This window comes from Anolis carolinensis, chromosome 2, assembly GCF_035594765.1.
Source record: "Anolis carolinensis isolate JA03-04 chromosome 2, rAnoCar3.1.pri, whole genome shotgun sequence".
Classification (NCBI taxonomy): domain Eukaryota; kingdom Metazoa; phylum Chordata; class Lepidosauria; order Squamata; family Dactyloidae; genus Anolis; species Anolis carolinensis.
Window position 1 is genome coordinate 204,114,052 of NC_085842.1, and position 22,630 is coordinate 204,136,681.

The 22,630-nt window shown below is 44.6% G+C and overlaps 1 protein-coding gene across 1 annotated transcript in view; it reads right to left on the reverse strand.

Annotated features, from left to right (window-relative positions):
* The window catches only part of rnf38 (ring finger protein 38), a 140,801-nt gene extending 123,883 nt beyond the window's left edge, over positions 1-16,918 (reverse strand). Inside the window, exon 1 of the mRNA XM_008114598.3 lies at positions 16,374-16,918. Coding sequence (XP_008112805.3) covers positions 16,374-16,803 — 430 coding nt within the window. The 5' untranslated portion in view covers positions 16,804-16,918. The remainder of the gene's footprint in view (positions 1-16,373) is intronic.
* Between the last annotated feature and the right edge of the window lie 5,712 nt (positions 16,919-22,630).

The following is a 22,630-nucleotide window of genomic DNA, read 5'->3' on the forward strand; positions in this document are numbered from 1 at the left end:
CAGATGTTTGGGATTTTTTGAGATTTTGGAATATTGGCATATACAGTAGAGTCTCACTCATCCAACATAAACGGGCCGGCAAAAAGTTGGATAAGCGAAAATGTTGGATAATAAGGAGGGATTAAGGAAAAGCCTATTAAACATCAAATTACATTATGATTTTATAAATTAACCACCAAAACATCATGTTTTACAACAAGTTCGCCACTTGTTTGGGAGTGTGGCTGCACTTGTGTTGTTGTTGGATGTGTTGGTTCGCTGCGCATTGCTGCCTAGAGAAACAGCTGTGGATCCCGGCGGGAGGCAGACTGCGTTGGATAATACAGAACGTTGGATAAGCAAAGGTTGGATATTCGAGACTCTACTGCAGGGGTCTCCAAACTAAGGCCCGTGGGCTGGGTGCAGCCCTCCAAGGTCATTTACCTGGCCCCTGTCCTAAACTTTAGATTTAGGGTTGACCTAAGTCTGAAACTACTTGAAGGCACTCAACAACAACAATCCTAATTTTGGACTATTTCATCATAGTCCGGCCCCCTAACTGTCTGAGGAACCGTGAACGGGTTCTCCACTTAAAAGGTTTGAGGACCCCTGCTCTACTTTATGTACAAAATGAGAAACCTTGAATTTCTTGGTGTTTCATATATCCCATTTAGACAAAGCTGGAAGATAATTTATACAATATTTTCAAATAATTTTTGTTCATGAAACAAAGTTTGTGTACACTGAACCCTCAGAAACAAAGGTGTCCCTCTGTCACGCAAAAATGTGAACAATTTTGGGATTTTGGGGGTTCCACATAACATATGCTCAACCTGTACTAGCAGACAGGGGTAAGGTGTACGTACTAGGCTTGATCGATCCATGAAAAATTTGATTCTAAACTCGTTTCAAAACTAGAGGGGGCAGCTTTTCGTTTCTGATGGTATTTCCGAATTTGGCCCCCAAAAAATTTCAAAATTGACGAAAATTCGTTATTTTCTAAATTAATACGTTAATGGCGGACGCGCATGCGCAATTCCCAAAAACAGCACAGAGGGAGAGGACTTTACAGGACTCTCCCACCCTCATTTTTTGAGTGATCTTCTTCAAACTTGGTACAGTGGTAGAACACATTTAACACTGATAGCTCACCAAAATTTGGAACGTTTCCCTTATCCTCTGATTTTTGGAGAATTTTCATAGCTTTTATAATAAACCATTTTTTAATAATTGCAGAAATCTGTTCCTGATTTGAAAGTCTTATTTCCTGTTAAATTGGGTTGTCTTTACTGTGAAAGTCATTGTTCTACTTCAGAAACTTTGTTTTTGTGGCTGAAACTTTGTTAAATTGGTGTGTGTGTGTGTGTGTGTGTGTGTGTGTGTGTGTGTGTGTATATATATATATATATATATATATATATATATATATATATATATAGAGAGAGAGAGAGAGAGAGAGAGAGAGAGAGAGAGAGAGAGAGTCCCTGCTTGTGTGTGTGTGTGTGTAGGTAAAGGTAAAGGTATCCCTTGACGTTAAGTTCAGTCATGTCTGACTCTGGGGGTTGGTGCTCATCTCCATTTCTAAGCCCAAGAGCCAGTGTTGTCCATAGACACCTCCAAGGTCATGTGGCTGGCATGACTACATGGAGTGCCATTACCTTCCCAGAAACACCCAGAAAATGGGAATTCCAGACAGGAAACAATCAGGGCCAGCTAATACCTCCCAACAAAGGATTCCCCCAGGTAGGAAGCAGCCAGGCTTTGAAGCTGCAAGGCTATTCAATGCTAATCAAGGTGACCAATTGCAACATTCACACTTGCCTCCCACAGACAAGAGTTCTTTCTCCCACCCTGGACCTTCCACAGATATATAAACCCCACTTGCCTAGCTTCGCACAGACGTCAAAACCTCTATGTCTGCCACAGATGTGGGTGAAACGTCAGGAGAGAATGCTTCTGGCACATGGCCATAGAGCCCGGAATACATACCACAACAGTGTGATCCCGGCCATGAAAGCTTTCGACAACACAACCACAGTATCCATTCAAGTTCATGTAGCGTGGTATGGACTGGAGACCTGTATTGGGGGAGGGAGGGTGCAAATCTGGGCCCCTGGGAGCAGCCGAGGACGGGCCTGGCCCACACCCCCTCGCATCCCGGGCCTCTTCCTCCTCACCGCCGGGCCCCTCTCGGTCTCTCCAGGCCTGAGCTGAGGCGAGGCGGCGGCGGCGGCCATTTCCCCCCTCCGTCTTCCTCCTCCTCCTCGGCCTCCTTCCCCCTCGCCCCCTCCCATTGGCTGAGCCTCCCATTGGCTGAGGGGCAAAAGGAAAGGAGTTTGGGTGATTTGCAAAAGCTTTTTTTTCCTAACGAAAAAAACGAAGAAATAAGAAAAAACTGCCTCTCGCGATTCGAAACCGCGATATCCAGACGTGTGGACAACCAAGGTTCTATATTGCTTCAAAACAAACGAAAATAACGAATTAATAACGGGTAACGGGAAAATCGAATTATTTGAGCAAGCCTAGTACGTACTACATGTGCCTGTGATGGATAGCTGCCAATTTTAACCAGGGAATAAGTTACTTTACACAGTTCTACTTCTTTCTTTCCAGTCACTATTCCTCTATTCAAATGAATGAGGTGCATTCAACAATCCTTAAAAAAAAAAAAAAAAGCAAAATTCTCCTCTGGAATTTCTCCCATTCTGCCAGTCATATATTTCCTTGAACGAGCGTGTTAACAACTTGATCCTGTACCAATCAGAACAAATCACTTGATTTTAATCCAGAATCTTACCACTAGCCTAGAAGTATAATCCAAAACTTTTGAACATGCAGTCCACTGACAGAATTACATTAGCAGGAATGAGAAACACGTGGCCTTCCTGGAGTTATTGAACAACATCTCACATTAGCACTAACCTACATTCAAAATGCTGACAGAGGATGTAAATTGAAGTTCAGCAACATCTGGAAGGACCACATGCTCTCTGGCTCAGATTCAGGGAAGGTTTAATAAATTTATGTCTAATAGCTGTCTCTATCTACCTGCAGGGACATGAAACAAGGTCATTTGTGCACAGAACATTCCAAAACTATCTGCTAGTGAACAAAACTGCATTTTCCCATGAAATCATAGTACATATTCTCACTGTTTGGTTAGTACAGTTATAAATATTCAAAACTAAACATACTGCAAAGCCCAGTGTGGCACAATGGGCTAAACCACTTTTTTTCGTGTCAGGGGCGACTTGAGAAACTGCAAGTCGCTTCTGGTGTGAGAGAATTGGCTGTCTGCAAGGACGTTGCCCAGGGGATGCCTGGATGTTTTGATGTTTTGATCATCCTTGTGGGAGGTTTCTCTCATGTCCCTGCATGGAGCTGGAGCTGATAGAGGGAGCTCATCTGTGCTCTCCCCAGGTGGGATTCGAACCTGGCAGCTTTCAGATCAGCTACCCAACCTTCAAGTCACAAGGCTTTAATCCACTATGTCACCGGGGGCTCGGCTAAACCACTGAAGCTGATCAGAAGGTCGGTGGTTTGAATCCACAGGATAGGGTGAGCTCCAGCTGTCAGCCCAGCTCTTGCCTATCTAACATTTTGAAAACATGCAAATGTGAGTAGTTCAATAGGTACCACCTTGGCGGGAAGGCAAACAGTATTCTATGTAGTCATGCCGGTCAAATGACCAGGAGGTGTCTACAGATAATGCAGGCTATTTGGCTTAAGAAATGGAGATGAGCACCATCCTCAAATCCAGAGATGAAGGGTGAAAAGCCTTTACCTTTATCTGTGTGCCTGTGTTTCATTGTTTCGAGGCATTCAATGTTTGCCTTGTGTCTCTGTATATGCTGGAATCCACCCTGAGTCCCCTCGGGGAGATAGGGCGGAATACAAATAAAGTGTTATTATTATTATTAATTATTATTATTATTTTATTATGACACAGCAAACAAGATAGATATGCTGGATTTCGTATCACAAAATCACAAGTCGAACACTTCCCAAGTGTCTAGGACTGTGTGATGTATTTTCGGATGATGCGTGCAGATCCCAAGTGGTACCTATTATTATTATTATTATTATTATTATTATTATTATTATTATTATTATTATTATTATTCAGATAGCTGCATTGTGTACAATGTATAAAAGAGAAAATTAAAAGTTCTTCCAAAGTAACTAGATGGTATGTCAGAGATCCTAGCACCTGGAAAATCCATCACTTTCCAGATTCAGGGCAATAACAGCAGTGAGCAGCTTACTGTGCCACAGTTATTACCATAATCTGATTCAGAAGCCAGATTTCCCCCAGTTCTCTTTTTTATGTAAGAACAGGTTTCCAGTCAATTTGTCTGATTGTTTTAGATTAACAGTATAAGAGAACAGACATTGACATCATTTTGTACTGAATTTCATTTTAAAATAATCTTGTTTACAAAAACAAAAGTCTTGTGCCATCTTATAGCATAGGCTTTCACAAATTAGATACAAACAGATTTGATGAAGCACTTCTGAGTCCATGAAAGGCCTGTGTCCTCATGCAAATAAATATTAAATGTTGCACAAGGTTATTTATTGGTTTGGCTACATCAGCTGAACATTTCTTTTAGGACCTTGAAATTGGAATATTAAAAGATTGTGATACACTGGGCCCTTTGTATCCACTGCAGTTGGGTTTTAGGACACCACTCCCCCCCCCCCCCCAACCCGTGGATAATAACATCTATGAATTTTAAAGTCCCATTATACACAATGACATAGTGCCCCTTATATTATATTTTTTAAAGCAAACATTTATTTTATCAGTATTTTAAAGCCATCGATAGTTGAAACCATGAAAGACCAACTGTAATGCATTTGTTAAAAGTATACAAGAAAATACAATTTTTTATCCTTCTGGATATTTGAAATCTGACACTGTGCTTCTTTCTGGTTTACTGTATATACACACCAATGCAGAATTTTCGCTTATCAGCAGTAGTTTCCTAATGTGTCCTCTGAGTTACTTAAAATAGTGTGCGTGATTTGTGAAAATGGTTTAAATGCATCTTTCATGGTAGTGTAACAGTCGGAAGGATCTACCAAACAAGGATAAGGAGAGAAAAGAAAAGAAAGCGGGAAGTAGCATGAGATGCAAAGCTGGATGGTACTCTTTTGTTGTTGGAAGACGTATAGAAATGGGCTTTTTGGCTGAATGAGCATCCCAATTGGCTAGTTTTATACAACTGTGAAGTATTTCTGCTTCTCAGTCCTAGGAGATCTTAGAGATCTGGCATTTAAGAAGGGAAAGATCTAAAGACAGAGAGTCTGTATTGGGCAGGTCAGTTAGGCTCTGCTCCTCTCCCAGAATTTTTTTTACCATAAACAAAAATGTATTATTGTTGAAGGCTTTCATGGCCAGAATCACTGGGTTGCAGTGAGTTTTTGTCAGGACCCTGGCTGCAGAGCACCAATAACCTTACACAGAGGCCAGTCTCTATCTAATATCTTTATTAAAGAAATATATAAAATCAATAAAAACAAGTGAAGAATATAGTTCAGAAGCAGACCTTTCAGATAAGGTCAAATATAGTCCAGAAATGTATTGTCCAATATAAGATATTAGAGTTCAAAGTTTTAATCCACTTGACCGAAACACACACTTTGCCAAGCAATAGTGTGGGGAAATAACAGAGTCTTTAAAGTCCAATGAAGCTTGACAACAAGGCTGGAAATAAACTTGATTCTTGACTAGATCCGTGACTGGAGGCAAGACGAACATGAAGCATGAAACAGAGTCCGTGGCAAAACCGTGAGACAAGGCAAGGCTTGAAGCTTGATCCGGGAAGCAAGGAACTGGGATTACGAAGTCCACACACGATCTCTCTCCTCAAGCTGATCAATTGACTCCGCAAAGAATCCCTCGCGCCAAACACCTATATTGGGTCTCGTTTTCCCGCCAACAGAACTCTTTCCCTAGAGAACGAGAAGCGAAACCCAACTCTGTCCAGATGCATGACTCCTTAGAATTTCCCAAGGGAAGCAGACCTAATCAGCCATTTGTTTGGCAGCGATTCTCAGGCTTCTCCGATTAGCCTCCCTGACTCCACTATCTTTAGAATAATTTTCCCTCCTGGAAAACGGGGGGGAGTTCTGCCCAAGGCCTGTTTGGCTGAATTCTTGAGGGCAAACATCCTCCAGGTGGAGAGGCTCCGGCTCTGGCTGAACCGGCAAAAATCCCATGTTTTCCTCTTCGTCTGCCACAATAGTACTAGAAACAGGACTACAAGGCCCATGAGTCATCACACTATCCCCGCCCTCAAGGCCCCCCTCAAACAGGGCCCCTCTCCTCGAGTTGCGGGGCCGCGGCTTGGTAGGGTAGGTCTGATGGAAGCGGCGGACTAAGTCGGGGGCATGGACTGTGGAAGCGTCTTCCCAGGAGCGTTCTTCGGGGCCAAAACCCACCCAGTCAATGAGATACTGAAGGCGGCGGTGATGGAAGCGAGAATCCAAAATGTCCTGAACCTCGAACTCCTCCTCTCCGTCCACTAGAACAGGGGCGGGGGGCGGCCGACTCGCGTCGGGGCGTACACCATCCGCCGGAAGGAGCAGGGAACGGTGGAACACCGGATGAATGTGCATGGAGCGCGGAAGTTGGAGTTTGAAAGTCACGGGGTTAAGTTGCGCCACCACTGGGTAGGGACCAATGAAACGGGCATTTAACTTCCGGCAGGGACGGTGGGAGGGCAAAAAGCGAGTGGACAACAGAACCCGATCTCCTACCTTGATCTCGGGGCCCGGCTGGCGATGGCCGTCAGCGTGGCGTTTGTAGTCCTCCTTGGCTTGATCCAGTTGTTGGTGTAAAAGTTCTTGTACTGCTGTGAGTTCCTGCAGCCAGTCCTCCGCTGCAGGGACTTCTGAGGTTTCAATGACAGAAGGAAAGAAACGTGGATGGAAACCGTAGTTTGCAAAGAACGGGGTTTCTTTAGTTGAAGCCTGGACACCATTGTTGTATGCAAACTCTGACAGAGGTAATAGGGAAGCCCAATTGTCCTGTTGGTAGTTTACATAACAGCGAAGGTATTGTTCCAAAGTGGCGTTGGTGCGCTCAGTTTGCCCATCCGTTTGGGGATGGTGAGCTGAAGATAAACGAGAGTCTATGCCCATTAGTTTTTGTAGTGCTTTCCAGAAACGAGAGGTGAATTGAGATCCACGGTCAGTGACTAAAATCTTGGGCAATCCATGTAGTCAGAAAATATGTTGAAGGAATAAATCTGCAGTCTCTTTGGCCGTGGGGAGACCATCGCAGGGGATGAAATGGGCCAACTTGGTAAAAAGGTCCACCACTACTAGAATCGTGGTGAATCCAAGGGAGGGTGGTAAGTCAGTGATAAAATCCGCGGAAATTATTTCCCATGGGCGAGAAGGAGTGGGAAGGGGATGCAGTAGCCCTGATGGCTTCTCCCTTCGTGTCTTGGAACGCTGACATACAGGACAGGTATTGACATATTTCTCCACATCCTTGCGGATCTTGGGCCACCAGAAATCTCGTAGGATCAAGTGCATGGTTTTAAATAGCCCAAAATGTCCTGCTGGCTTGCTGTCATGACACAGATGAAGTGCTTTTTCTCTGCCGGGACCTGGAGGAATGTAAACATGATTCCTGCAGCATAGTAGCCCATCCTTAAGTGAGAATGGGAAACGTAGTCCTTGGCGAATCTGTTCTTGAGCCCAGGCATCTGTCTGTTGACTGGCTCTAATTTCTTGAGTGCAAAGGGATTCTGGGTTAGAGGGAGTTGGTTCAATTGGAGTGGATTTGGTGTTTCCCACTGTGAGCGTGGCAAAGTTTTCGGGTTGCAGCAATCGAGATTCTGAGGTCTCTCTGCGTCCTGCAGCATACTCTGGTTTCCGTGATAGAGCATCTGCTTGCTTGGTCTGAGCCGGGGTCACATAATGGATCTGGAAGTCGAAACGTTCAAAGAACAAAGCCCAGCGCTGATGCCTTTGATTTAACTTTCGTGCGGTCCTTAGGTGCTCTAAATTTCGATGATCAGTATGAACTTCAATGGGAAATTTGGCCCCTTCCAACCAATGTCTCCAATTTTCAAAAGCTGCCTTTATGGCCAAAAGTTCTTTCTCCCAAATAGTGTAATTTCTCTCTGGGGCTGTTAGTTGACAGGAGTAATAGGCACAAGGATGAAGATGTTCTCCCACTGGTTGCATGAGTACAGCCCCAATTGCCACATCAGAGGCGTCAGCCTGCACAACAAAAGGGGTTTTAGGATCAGGGTGCTGTAGAATTGGCTGGGTCGTGAATAACTGCTTTAGCTGGTGGAACCCTTTCTCTGCTTGCTCTGTCCCAGCGGAAAGGCTGTTTCCCTCGGATGCAGCTGGTGATTGGGTCAGACCAGCGAGCGAAGTCTGGGATGAATTTGCGGTAGTAGTTTGCAAACCCCAAGAAGCGCTGTACTTCCTTCTTGTTGGTTGGCGCCCGCCATTCCAATACTACTGAAACCTTTGCCGGGTCCATGGAGAGCCCTAGTGGCGAGACGCGGTATCCCAGGAAGTCTACCTCTTGCAGATCAAAGGCGCATTTCTCTAACTTGGCATATAGTCCATGATCCCGCAATCGTTGTAGCACCATTCTGACATGTTGCTCGTGTTCCGATTGTGATCTAGAATACACCAAAAAATCGTCCAAATATATAATCAAGAACCGATCTAGATAATCCTGGAAGATATCGTTGACAAAATGCTGGAATGTTGCGGGAGCTCCGGATAATCCGTAATTCATGACTAGGGACTCAAATAATCCGAATTTGGTCTGGAAGGCGGTTTTCCATTCGTCCCCTTCTCTTATGCAAACTAGATTGTAAGCCCCGCGGAGATCCAGCTTGGTGTAAACCTTGGCCCCTCGGAGCCGGTCTAATAGGTCCGAGATCAGAGGCAGGGGGTAGCGATTCCGCTTCGTGATATTGTTCAATGCTCTATAGTCCACAACCAAGCGTAGGTCCCCTGACTTCTTTTTCACAAACATCACTGGGGAAGCTGCTGGGGATTGAGAGGGTCTGATGAACCCCTTGCGGAGGTTTGACTCTATGAACTCCCTGAGAGCTTCTTGCTCTGGTTCAGTCAGGGAGTAGAGGTGTCCTCGTGGAATTGGGGCCCCCTCCACCAGGTCAATGGCACAGTCGTAGGATCTATGTGGGGGTAGTTTCTCGGCTTCCTTTTCATTGAAAACATCCCAAAAGTCCGAATATTTCTTGGGCAAGGTGATGATGGGCTCTGCGCCTGTGGCATGGCAGACCTTGGCTACTAGACAATGGTTTTGGCAATATCTTGAGGCGAACTGCAGTTCTCTGTTGGACCAGGAGATGTTTGGGTCGTGGAGTGTCAGCCATGGAATACCCAAAATCACAGGGAAGTGGGGAACCTCGGTAACGAAGAAAGAAATTTCTTCCATGTGTTCCCTTATCCACATTCTGGTGGGTTCAGTCCATTGGCTTACTGGACCTGTCTTTAGGGGTCGGCCATCTATGGCCTGCACCACCCGGGCATTCTTGAAATCATGATATTGTAATCCCAGAGAGTCGGCATACTCTCTATCGATGAAATTGTTTGTTGCCCCTGAGTCTATCATGGCATGGATCATGATGGGTCCTTTTTTCACTGACCACAGCGTTACCACCAGGAGAAATAGGACCCCGGTTTGCGGCTCTTGAGTGGGGTTTTTGACCGGGTTGGCGAGCCTCTCTACGCCCGGTCGCTGGCTTCCCCCGCCGGCTTTGCTCCAGCCGCCTCGGCCGCCTCTGGCTCTGCGGAGGACGCCGCCGCCAGGTGGGCGGCGGGCTTCTTTTTGGCTGGACATTCTCTGGCGAAGTGGCCCCCATTCCCGCAGTACCAACACAGATTCAAACGTTGGCGGCGGGCCTTTTCGCCAACATCTAGTCTGGGGCGCACATTGCCCAACTGCATCGGCTCCTCCTCGCTTCCCATGGGGTTTGGGGCTGGCGGTGGGGATCTCCATACTGGATGTGGCTGAACACTGGCAGAAGCGGGGGGTTTCACTCCGGCTCTTCCACTCTGGCCTCGGAGCCACTGTTTCTTGTTGGCAAGCAGGGCTTCAGCTCGTAAACACTGGTTGATGAGTCTCTCAAGAGTCCCTGGGGGATCCACCTTAGAGATTTCTTCCTGCATCTCGATGTTGAGGCCCTCGCGAAACTGTCCTCTAAGGGCTATATCGTTCCAGCCGGTGCTCTGAGCCAGCACCCGGAACTCGGCTATGTACCGGGACAACGGCCTGTCCCCTTGGAAGAGACGCCGGACACAGTTTTCCAGGCCATATGACCATGTTCCAGAAGCATTCTCTCCTGACATTTCACCCACATCTATGGCAGGCACTCTCAGGGGTTGTGAGGTCTGTTTGAAACTAGGCAAGTGAGATTTTCTCCCACCCTGAACATTCCACAGATATATAAAACTTGCCTAGTTTCCATAGAGCCCGGAAAACTCCCAGCAACCCAATAAACAGAAATAGTTAGGATAACTGTCATTACTTCCAGAGATCTCACAGTAGGGACGCTATATTTATTTTAATATTTATACATTATTTTAGTAGTTATACACTATTTCAAGTCTTTATCAACCAATCGTGTGTTGATAAATCACCTCCTTCTCCTCCCGTTGCTTCTTGGGCTCCTTTTCTCTCCCTTTGGTTTCTCCTTCCTCCCTTCCTTAGGCTGTAAATTGTAATTTTTTATGATTTATAATAGTCTTTTAGAGTTTATTGAAAAACCATGAAACAGCAAATCTGCAAAAAGTAATCCGTGAAGTAGTGAGGGAACACTGTATATCCCAGGATCTGATCCCAAGTTTTCTGTTTATTCCAGTTTATCTAGCAGAGGAGACTCATATAATCCAGTGTAAAGCAGAAAACCTGGGATCAGATCCTGGGATATAGGGCATGTCTGGAAGGGCTCTAAGAGAATCAATTTTGGTTAGTAGTTGAATATCATGTGTGGCAAGACTTTGTATTTCAGAATAAAAAAACTGGCAAAACCCTGAGGATTCCTTGCCTAGGGAAATCTTATGTAATTCATAGGGTCATCATAAGTCAATGAGAGACTTAAAGGCATGAAAAAACACATATGTAGAAGTATAGAAGAACCATTCTGTCAGATTGTAACATAGTATTCAAATAACAAAATATTTCACTGAGATCCATTCCAACAGCATTTCTCACATTCTAAATGATTTGCTGCTATATTCCACATGATATCTTTCAGTCACTTTCAGTAATATAAAGTATAAATGAAACTGTATTTTTAGAATTTATATTCCTAATAAATATTTTGCAGTTACATGAATTTTAGTTTTTTCTCATAAATAGCAAGAACAGAAAAAGCAGTCTCCTTCACATAATATATTGATGGTAATCCCTTATATCCGGAAACAGGCCTAACGCTGAGGATCAGATAACAACTGCTCAGCACACAAATCCCATTCAAAAAAAGAAACTGTACAGTCAGCCCACCACATCCACAGATTCTGCATCTACAGATTCTACAATCACTTGTCTGTAGCTTGAAAATATTCCAAAAGAACCAGATCCAGAACCTTGATTTTTACCATTTTATGTAAGGAACACTATTTTACTATACTATTATATATAACGGGACGTGAGCATCCAAAGATTTTGGTATTCATGGCAGGTCCTGGAACCAAATCCCAGCAGATATCAAGGACCCACTGCATTTATAATTTTCTAATCATCTGAAATTCAGGTATGTACAAACATTGCTTGACCCACAAAAAGACTTAAGTACATAGCCCGGAAGTACCATTTAGCATGGGGATATAGAATGATCTGAGTGGTGTAATCTATGTTTATACTATAAACGTCACAGCATCTTGAAGGAAACTAGGTAACTGTCACAGTCCATCTCAAAATTCACAGTCTCTGTGCGCAGATGCATCCGTTCTTGAAGAAAACAAGACTTCAGAATTAACAGGCAGATCCGTACTTTAAAAACAAGTTGTATCTTAAGATGTCAAGCTTTGATTTCCTGCAGAAATTTAGTACAAGTCCCGACTATGTTTACATTATCTAATAAGTGTAGAAAAATATTTTCTCTAACATTGCAATAAGTTGATTTGGTGAGCCAAATTTGAACCAATAAAACACAAAAACATATTTTGGCACAAAACCCATTTGAGAATCTCAAGAATGATTTTTGAAGAAGAGCTTATAGGAGTAACAGAATAAAAGTACTCTCTGCTGTCTTTTATTGGGAACTCACCCCTGAGGGCCCATCCCCCTCCCCACCCACATCTGGAATTAAGGCAAGATCTTCCAAGGAAAAGGGGGTTGTATGGCCATGTTCCAGAAGTATTATCTCCTGATGTTTCACCTACATCTATGGCAGGCATCCTCAGAGGTTGTGGGGTATAATACATACCTCACAACCTCTGAGGATGCCTGCCATAGATGTGGGCAAAACGTCAGGAGAGAATGCTTCTGAAACATGGCCATACACGCCAGAAAACACACAACAACCTTGTGATTCCAGCCATGAAAGCCTTTGACAACACAAAGAGGGTGTTGTTTCCAGGAAGACATAAAGCTAAGGCACTTCTAAGTTGCTTCAAGCAACTATTATTCCATTTTTGCAAAGCTTTATTATTGCCTTAAGACTAGTCGTTAAAAGTTTGCATTACTACGTTATTCACTATTGTTAAAGTCCTGTGTGTTTACACATTCCAGAAGATCTGAAAAACAAAAATTATTTGGTATAATAACCAAATAATTACAACTACAGACAACAACTCTAAAAAGTAGGCATGTACAAGGCTGTACTAGAATTGGGCAAAGACACAATTTAGAGTAATTTAAGAGCAAAAGATCTATCCTCGCGATACGTTTTCTTGTCAATTGCACAATTCCCAGTTCTACTTACGGCACCAGGAAAACCCATCATAACACCTCAAAAACGATGAAACCCTTTCGCAATACAGGCAGTCCCCGAGTTACTTACAAACGACTCCTAGTTAAGAATGGGGGTGAGACAACAGGCAGTGAGAGAAATCTACCCCTCAGAAGGGAAATTCACTCCTGAAAGAGTTATCATGAGGACAAAGTATCTCCACTGAAGCTATATCAAAATCCTTGTTTCCACAACATGCCAAATTTTACAAAATCCAATTATCACAGGGACAGAAAGTGAGGTGAAATCTTCGGAACAAGGGAACAGACAGCAAAAGAAACCCCATAGGAATATTAACCATTCCCTATGCTGTCCAAAGCTTGTACGTATACACACATACATACAAACATATATATAGCTGGAGTTACACTTAAAAATGTACATGTTCCAACGTACAAACACATTCAGCTTAAGAACAAACCTACAGAACGCATCTTGGTCATAACTTGTGGATTGCCTATACATGTTACAGGAATATTTATTTTCCCTGCTGGACTAAACATGTACAGAACAAGGGTTTTACATATTCCAGCATAATGGATTTTGACATACAAACAAATCTCGTATTATCCTGTTAGGTTCAACGCCTCAGCCATAATATTTTCTACTCCACTGCCATTTGAAAAGTTTTCACTGTTCTGAAGATTACCGATTCCCACCTCTATGCCCGCTTCAACACTCTCCTTCGAGCCCATAACTGTGGCGCCTTTTCTCCTTCCACCTGAAAGCCATGTGCACAGCGCTGGAGTTTCATCCCAGGAGCGTCATCCCACATGTTCAGTCCAGGGTGACAACAGTGCATGAACTCATCCATCCATAGAGACAGACAAGGCTCGCAAGTTTGGTGACAACAAAACAGCAACTCCAAAACGTAAAAGCAGATATGTGACAGGAGCATGGAGCTTTTTCCTCACTCACCAACAAGATGTGACAGGAGGGCTGAATGAAAAGAAGCGGGGCCACACACAAACACAATTCACAAGGCCTTCCTCAGCCTCCCAAAAACAGTCTTAGGCTCCTTCCACACAGCTGAATAAAAACCTACTTTATCTGCTTAGAACTGGGTTATATATATGGACTTCGGGCCTTTCCACACAGCCCTATATCCCAAATTGTCAAGGCAGGAAACCCCACATTATCTGAGTGTGGACCCAGATGACCCAGTTCAAAGCAGATATTGTGGGATTTTCTGTCTTGATATTCTGGAATAACACAGATGTATAAAAAACACGGAACTGGGTTTATGTGGCAGTGCGGACTCAGATGACTCTGGGCCCTTCCACACAGCTTTATAAACTAAAATATCAAGGCAGATAAGCCACAATATCTCCTTTGAACTGGGTCCCATTCCACACAGCTGAGAAAAGCCCCACATTATCTGTTTTGAACTGGGATATATGGCAGTGTGGACTCAGGTAACCCAATCTAAAGCAGATATTATGGGATTTTCTGCCTTAATATTCTGGGTTATATGGCTGAGTGGAAGGGCCCTGGGTTATCTGAGTCCAGACTGCCATATAACCCAGTCCAAAGGAGATAATGTGGATTTTTATACAGCTATGTGAAAAGGGTCTTAGAATATCAAGGCAGATATTCCACAATATCTGCTTTGAACTGGATTATCTGAGTCCACACTGCCTATAATACAGTTCAATATGGCTTTTATGCAGCTGTGTGGAAGGAGTCCCATTTCAAAGCAGATATTGTGGATTATCTGCTTTGATATTCTGGGTCACATGGCTGTAGCAGAGATAAGGAATCTGTCCACACACACACTGGGAGCCCTTCCACACAGCCATATAACCCAGGATATCAAGGCAAACAATCCACAATATCTGCTTCGAACTAGGTTATGAGTCCACACTACCATATATTACAGTTCAAAGCAGATAATGTAGGATTTTCTGCCTTGATATTCTGGGTTACAGGGCTGTGTGGAAAGGCCCCAAGGACACCACTGAGGGCCCTTCCACACAGCCCTATATCCCAGAATATCAAGGCAGAAAATCCCACATTATCTGAGTGTGGACTCTGGGCCCTTCCACACAGCCCTACATCCCAGAATAAAGGTAAAGGTTTCCCTTGATGTTAAGTCCAGTCATGTCCAACTCTGGGGGTTGGTGTGCATCTCCATTTCTAAGCCAAAGAGCTGGCATTGTCCATAGACACCTCCAAGGTCATGTGGTCGGCATGGAGCGCCATTATCTTCCCGCTGGAGCGGTACCTATTATCTACTCACATTGGCATGTTTTCAAACTGCTAGGTTGGCTGGGTTACTCCACATTATTTGAGTGTGGACTCAGGGCCCTTCCACACAGCCCTATAACCCAGAATATCAACGCAGAAAATCCACAACATCTGCTTTGAATTGGGTGATTTGAGTCCACGCTGCGATATATTCCAGTTCAAAGGCGGGAATGTGGGATTTTATTCGGCTGTGTGGAAGGGGCCTCAGATAACCCAGTTCAAAGCAGATATTGTGGGATTACCTGCCTTGATATTCTGGGATACAGGGCTGTGTGGAAAGGGAGCCAAAGAGCCAAGCGAAACAACTCCAAGGTGCGCAGGCAGAGCGAGAGAGAGGTATGGATACTGGATAAGAGACTTTGGTCGCTTTGTTTTCCCCTTAAAGCCTCTTGAGATGGACTTCCCTCAGTGGGATCCCTAATCTTTTGGCTTGGAGAGGAGAAAACAAAAGGCAGGGACCTTTCCAAAACATTGGGGTGAGTGTGTGTGTGTGTGTTTGAACCACCCAACACCCCGCTTAGAAAATGACTTGGGAATGAGACATGGGCTGAAACATCGCCATACACACTCTGTGACCCCGTCCACAATCTTACATTAGGGTGATTAACTGCAACATTCACTACTGACAAAGAGTTTTGTTTTTTTTCTCACACCCTGGACTTTCCACAGATAAATAAACCTCACTTGCCCAGTTTCCAACAGCCCGAAAGACATACAACAACCCTGTGATCCCGGCCATGAAAGCCTTCGACAACACAAACCTCACTTGCCCAGTTTCCAACAGACCTCACAACCTCTGAGGATGCCTGCCATAGATGTGGGCGAAACGTCAGGAGAGAATACTTCTGGAACATGGCCATACAGTCGGGAAAACATATAACAACCCTACATGATCTCCTTTCATCTGGAATATATGGCAGTGTGGTCTGACTCAGTTCAAAGCAGATATTGTGGGATTTCCTGCCTTGATCTTCTGGGAGACTGGGCTGCGTGGAAGGTCCCCCTGAGTGTGTGTTGGCGAGGAAGTTGCGTCCCACTGAACTCGGCGGGACTTCCACGGGCGAGGTCCCCGATTCTTAGCCGGCCTCGGCATCGACTTGGGGTGCAAACGCCTCGGATCCTCTCAGTCAGGCTCGAGGCCCCTCTGCCCTCCTCCCCCCAGCCCCCCGGGCCCTCGATTACCTGGCGGCGGCGGGTTGTTGTGGTTCCTGGCTCCGCGGAGGAGCTGCCCCCCGTACCCGGCGCCGTGGCTGGCGAGGCTGGGCGGCCCGTGGAGCGGCGGCGGCGGGGGCTGGAAATGGGCGGCGGGGGCAGCCGAGGCGCCTCCTCCTCCCGCTCCGCTCATGGCGAGGAGGCTGAAAAACCCGGAGCGAGACCGGGATCGGGTGCGGGGGGGCTCGACGGGCGGGGGGGCCCCCGAAAGAGGCGCCTCCCCGCCGCCTCGGGCCCGGGCCGGGGGATCCGTGGGGCGCTCCTCGGCGGAGAGAAGGACCAGGCGGCGGGCGGAGGAGGAGGCGGCGGCGGAGGCGAAGGAGGCGGCGGAGGAGGAGGAGGGGGGCTGCGGCTGGGGCTGCGCCGCGCGGGGCTGTGAGTTGGCCGCCGCCACCGGCATCCGCTCGGCCTCCCTGCCTTCCCCCTTCCCGCCTGCCCGAGGGTCTCCCTTCTCTCTCTCTCGCTCTCGCTCCGGCCCGGCTCGCGGAATACGGGGAAGTGAGGCGGCGGAGGGAAAGGAGAAGGGGAGGAAACTTCCTTGAGAGGAGGAGCAGCAGCAAAGTACGCCGCGGGTGGGAGGGAGGGAGGGAGGGAGGGAGGGACGGGGCGGAGGAGGAGGAGGAGGAGAGAGGGAGAAGGGGAGAGGGACGGCCCTCCCTCCCTTCCTTGCCTCTCTTTTGCCTTCCTTCTTTCCCTCCTTCCTTCCTGCCTTGTTTCCTTCCCTTTCTCTTGCCTTCCTTCCTTCACTCCTTTCCTTGTCTTTCTGTTCCCTCCTTCCTTTTTTCCTTCCCTCCCTTTTTCCTTCCCTTTTTCCTTCCTTGTTTCCTTCCCTCTTTTGCCTTCTTTCCTTCTTTCCTTCCCTCTTTTGCCTCCCTTCTTTCTTTCCTTCCCTTTCTTTTACCTTCCTTCCTTCCTTTTCTCTTCCTTCTTTCCTTTCCTCTCTTTTACCTTCCTTCCTTTTCCTTCCTTCTTTCCTTCCCTCCCTTATGACTTCCTTTTCTCTTGCCTTCCGTCCTTCTTTCCTTCCCTCTCTTTTGCCTTCCTTCCTTTCCTCTTCCTTCTTTCCTTCCCTCCCTTATGACTTCCTTTTCTCTTGCCTCCCTTCCCTCTCTTTTACCTTCCTTCCTTTTCCTTCCTTCCTTCCCTCCCTTATGACTTCCTTTTCTCTTGCCTCCTTTCCTTCTCTTTTACCTTCCTTCCTTTTCCTTCATTCCTTCCTTCCCTCCCTTATGACTTCCTTTTCTCTTGCCTCCCTCCCTTCTTCCCTTCCTTTTCTCTTGCCTTCCTTCTTTCCCTTCCCTCCCTCCCTCCCTTTTGCCTTCCTTTTTTCTCTTGTTCCCTTCTGTCCTGCCCCTTTGCCTTCCTTTTCTCCTTCTCTTTCTCTAGCCTTCCTTCCTTCTTGTCTTCCTTCCTCTTTCTCTTTTCTTCCTTTTCTCTTGCCTTCCTTCTTTCCTTCACTCGCTTTTGCCTTCCTTCCTTCCCTTTCTCTTGCCTGCCTGCCTTCCTTTCTCTTTTCTTCCCTTTCTCTTTCCTCTTTTCCCTTCCTTCCTTCCTTCCTTCTCTCTGTTTTGCCTGCCTCCCTCCCTTCCTTCCTTTTTCCCTCTTCCCTTCCTTCCTTCCTTCCTCCCTCCCTCCGGCCCACGCGGGGCTTCAGCGCTGAAACAAAGCGAGTGTCCTCAGGAAACGCAGCTGCACTGCCTCCCCTGCCTGCCTGCCTGCCTGCCTTCCTGCCAAGGCGCCGCGCCAGAAGGGGAAGGGCTCCTCCGAAAGGAAGGGCCCCCTCTTCGGAATGGGACCCGAGGGCCAAGCGGGTGGAAGGAAGGAAGCAAGGACGCAAGCAAGGAGGCAGGCGCGTCCACACGCTCCACAGGCTGGACTTTGGGTTTGGCCAGATCCTCGGCGGCTTCAAGGGCGCTCAGACTCGACTCTGTGGAATGGATTGCGATTCGACGGCACTTTTCAGCCGACTCTATGGGCTCGTAGGAGTCGTCGTTTAACGAGGCCTGTGACTTGCTCTGCCCAAGAGTTTGCTGGCGTTTCAGGATTGCATAGCAGTCAGCAGCCCTGGCAGTTAAAGAGGCAGCCGCGGTGGCGGCCCACTGTATTCATCCCACGTCTGAATGGACCCTTCTCTCTCTGGAGAGGGACTGCTTTCCCACTTTAGATGTGTGTGTGTGTATTCACACACAAACTCATATATGTACAGACAAACATATATATAGGTAAAGGTAAAGGTTTCCCCTGACATTAAGTCCAGTCATGTCCGACTCTGGAGGGTTGGTGCTCATCTCCATTTCTAAGCTGAAGAGCCGGCATTGTCCGTAGACACCTCCAAGGTCATGTGGCCAGCATGACTGCATGGAACGCCATTACCTTCCCGCCAGAGCGGTACCTATTGATCTACTCACATTTGCATGCTTTCGAACTGCTAGGTTGGCTGGAGCTGGAGCTAACAGACACACATATCTGTATACTCATAAATACACACAGATATTTTCAGGTATATATATACACACACATACACACATTTTGTATATACAGCAACTATATACACATACATACACAGATATCTATATACACACATAGTATGTATATAGACACACTCATACAGGTACATGTGTACACACACACATTTTATATATACAGATCCAAAGATACCATATTTACTTGTACAGTAGAGTCTCACTTATCCAACATAAATGGGCCGGCAGAATGTTGGATAAGCAAATATGTTGGAGAGATTAAGGAGAAGCCTAATGAACATCAAATTAGGTTATGATTTTACAAATTAAGCACCCAAACATCATGTTATGCAACAAATTTGACAGAAAAAGTAGTTCGATATGTAGTAATGCTAGGTAATAATTACTGTATTTACGAATTTAGCACAAAAATATCACGATGTATAGAAAACATTGACTACAAAAATGTGTTGGATAATCCAGAACGTTGGATAAGCAAATGTTGGATAAGTGAGACTCTACTGTATATGCATACATACACACACACATTTTCTATATAAACATAATGTATATACATAGAAAAATCTGTATATACACATACTGTACATACACAGATATCTATATACACACACAGTATGGCTGTAGACATATCTGTATACACACATAGTATGTATATAGACACACATATCTTCATACACATGGTATGTATACATACTAGTACATGTGTACACATACACACATACATTTATATATATACAGACACAAATACAGTAGAGTCTCGCCAACCTTCGCTTATCCAACGTTCTGCATTATCCAATGCAGTCTGCCTTTTAGTATTTAATTTTTTTGTAGTCAATGTATTCAATACATTGCGATGTTTTGGTGCTAAATTTGTAAAAACAGTAATTACTACATAACGTTACCATGTATTGAACTGCTTTTTCTGTCGATTTGTTGTAAAACATGATGTTTTGGTACTTAATTTGTAAAATCATAACATAATTTGATACTTAATAGGCATTTCCCTAATCCCTCCTTATTATCCAACATTCTCGCTTAGCCAACATCCTGCCGGCCTGTTTATGTTGGATAAGCGAGACTCTACTGTATATTGTATTTACTCGTATTTACAGACAGCAGAACAAACACTACAGGGGTGTTAGCCCTTTCCTATGCTATCAATAGCATTGGCTGGAGTTAAAACAAGAACAAAGCAATAGAACCTATTGTAATTTGGGAACCATCTGTATATGTGTGTGTGTGTATGCATATATATATACTGGTGTGTGTACACACATTCATATATGTACAGACACACACGTTTGTGTCCTATACATGCACACATACTGGTACAGTAGAGTCTCACTTATCCAACATAAACGGGCCGGCAGAACGTTGGATAAGCAAATATATTGGATAATAAGGAGAGATTAAGAAAAAGTCTATTAAACATCAAAATAGGTTATGATTTTACAAATTAAGCACCATAACATCATGTTATACAACAAATTTGACAGAAAAAGTAGTTCATTACACATTAAGGCTATGTAGTAATTACTGTATTTACGAATTTAGCACCAAAATATCACAATGCATTGAAAACATTGACTACAAAAATGCGTTGGATAATCCAGAACGTTGGATAAGTGAGACTCTACTGTACATGCACACACATACAACTTTATACAGACACACATTCCTATATATAGATATATATATATACAAACACATATTTATATATATATTGGACATGCACACACACCTATATACACACATACATTATGTCATGGACAATCACTTGTGGCTGAGTATGAATGCCTTCTAGAGGTAGAGTCTTGGTGGATGGTCTTCAAGTGACTGTAGAGACCTATTCTGTATCCAAATGATCTTTCACATTGACATAGATTCCCTGATGGAAAGTGGTCCCAACAAGGGTTTACACACACACACACACACACACACACACACACACACACACACATACACACGAAAACATATACACAGTGCCCAATTTACCAGTCTGCTTAAGTGTTCTTAAGCATAGGGCCCTGTTAGCCAGGGGACCCATCTTTCTGCCAATTTTTTTTATGATAGATTTTGCTTATGTGGTGCAATTCTAAATTTGAAAGCATTTGTTTTGGAGCAATTCGAGATGATAGAGATGATAATCTATGGGAGTAATATTTTAACTATTCCTGAATTTCCTGAGCATAAATTTCTGATTGCCTGTATGGGCGTACTGGACCTACTTCCTTCAGGGCTTAAATAAGGGGTCTCCTAACTTAACTAGCACGGGGTCTCATTTGTCCTAAATCTTGCACTTCCTATACACATATATACATACATGCACTGCTATACATACATACATACATAAAGATATCTGATGTTTTACTTTTCCCCACAAAAATGGAAAGATGTTACATGTAATGTAATGTAACATTATTTCCTATGTATACTGTATATAATGTGATGGTGTTGTCAATTAAAGCCAAATAAAGCTGAGGCCTCACCGAACTCCCAGGATCCCATAGCATTGAGCCATGACAGTTCAAGTGGTGTCAAACTGCCTTCATTCTACAGTGTACATGTTGGAAATAGCAACCTCCCAAGCCTTTCAGTATGCATTTGTTAATGTATATATTTGCTAGCCACTATTCTATGTGTATGTTGATTTGCCAGTATGACTGTACCTCTTTGGTGTGGGAAGGGTTATAGACATGGGATTGTACTGAGCGTGTTCAGACTCAGGACTTCATTTTGTATTCTGTCTGCTTTACACCTCAGTAGAGGTGGATGCATGTTTGCATCAGACCTCGGTGGAGGTGGATGCATGTTGCTGTTTGGACTTCAGTAGAGAAAAATGACTTATGGACTCCAGTGAGTACAACTATATCTAAAGACTGTGGACTATTGATTAAGAATGATACAGTGTGTACTCAACACACAGAGAACTACATCCTATCTATAACTGAACCTTTAATAAGAAATGTGCCTGTATGGTGAATTAATACAAGATGTTTGTGAGTAAACAAGATATGTTATTTTTTAAAGAAGACTTTGTTTTTTAAAATCTCTAAGTGCATAATTTAAATTAAAAGGTTTCAAGGGAGTATATATCTTTTTGGCAACTGCAATTTCAACTTTAATGAAACAACCATACTTTGGTAGCCAAATATATATTTGTAGCGGCATGTCTTTGTCCTTGGTAGTTCAAAGACATAGTTCTTCAGTTTAACAGCTGAGTTGCCTGTGTGCCATTACACGAATGCTTATGAATATCACTTGTTCAAAGGGTTGACTTCTAACAAGGTCATGCTTTCCTTGACTAGTGGTTTTCAAAGGATGGTCTCCACATGTTCATGGAGATTCACATTTGCCAAAAGGATATGACCTCATTTTTCCTTTTCAATAAGGTTATGATTTCCATTTATTTCCAAAGGGATATGTGCCCAGGGCCTGGGTGCAGTTATTTCCAACAGTAGATGCTCCCTGTCAAGGCAGAGTTGGGAGGGATTCCCATTCCTGTCCTGACAGGGATGCGTTTCGGCCTGGAGGCCGGGTGCACCCTTTGAATCATCCAGTGGATTCATTGCTGAGGCACGAACACATGCGGATACGCCTCACTTTTTCTTTTTTGAAATAAGTACGGCAAGTGGAGTCACAACGGGTCTGATCCACATTTGTGGGCGATGAAACGAAAGCAGGAAGAGAGAGACAGCTTACGACCTGTCTTAATTAAAGAATATGGATGATAAAACTCTGCCT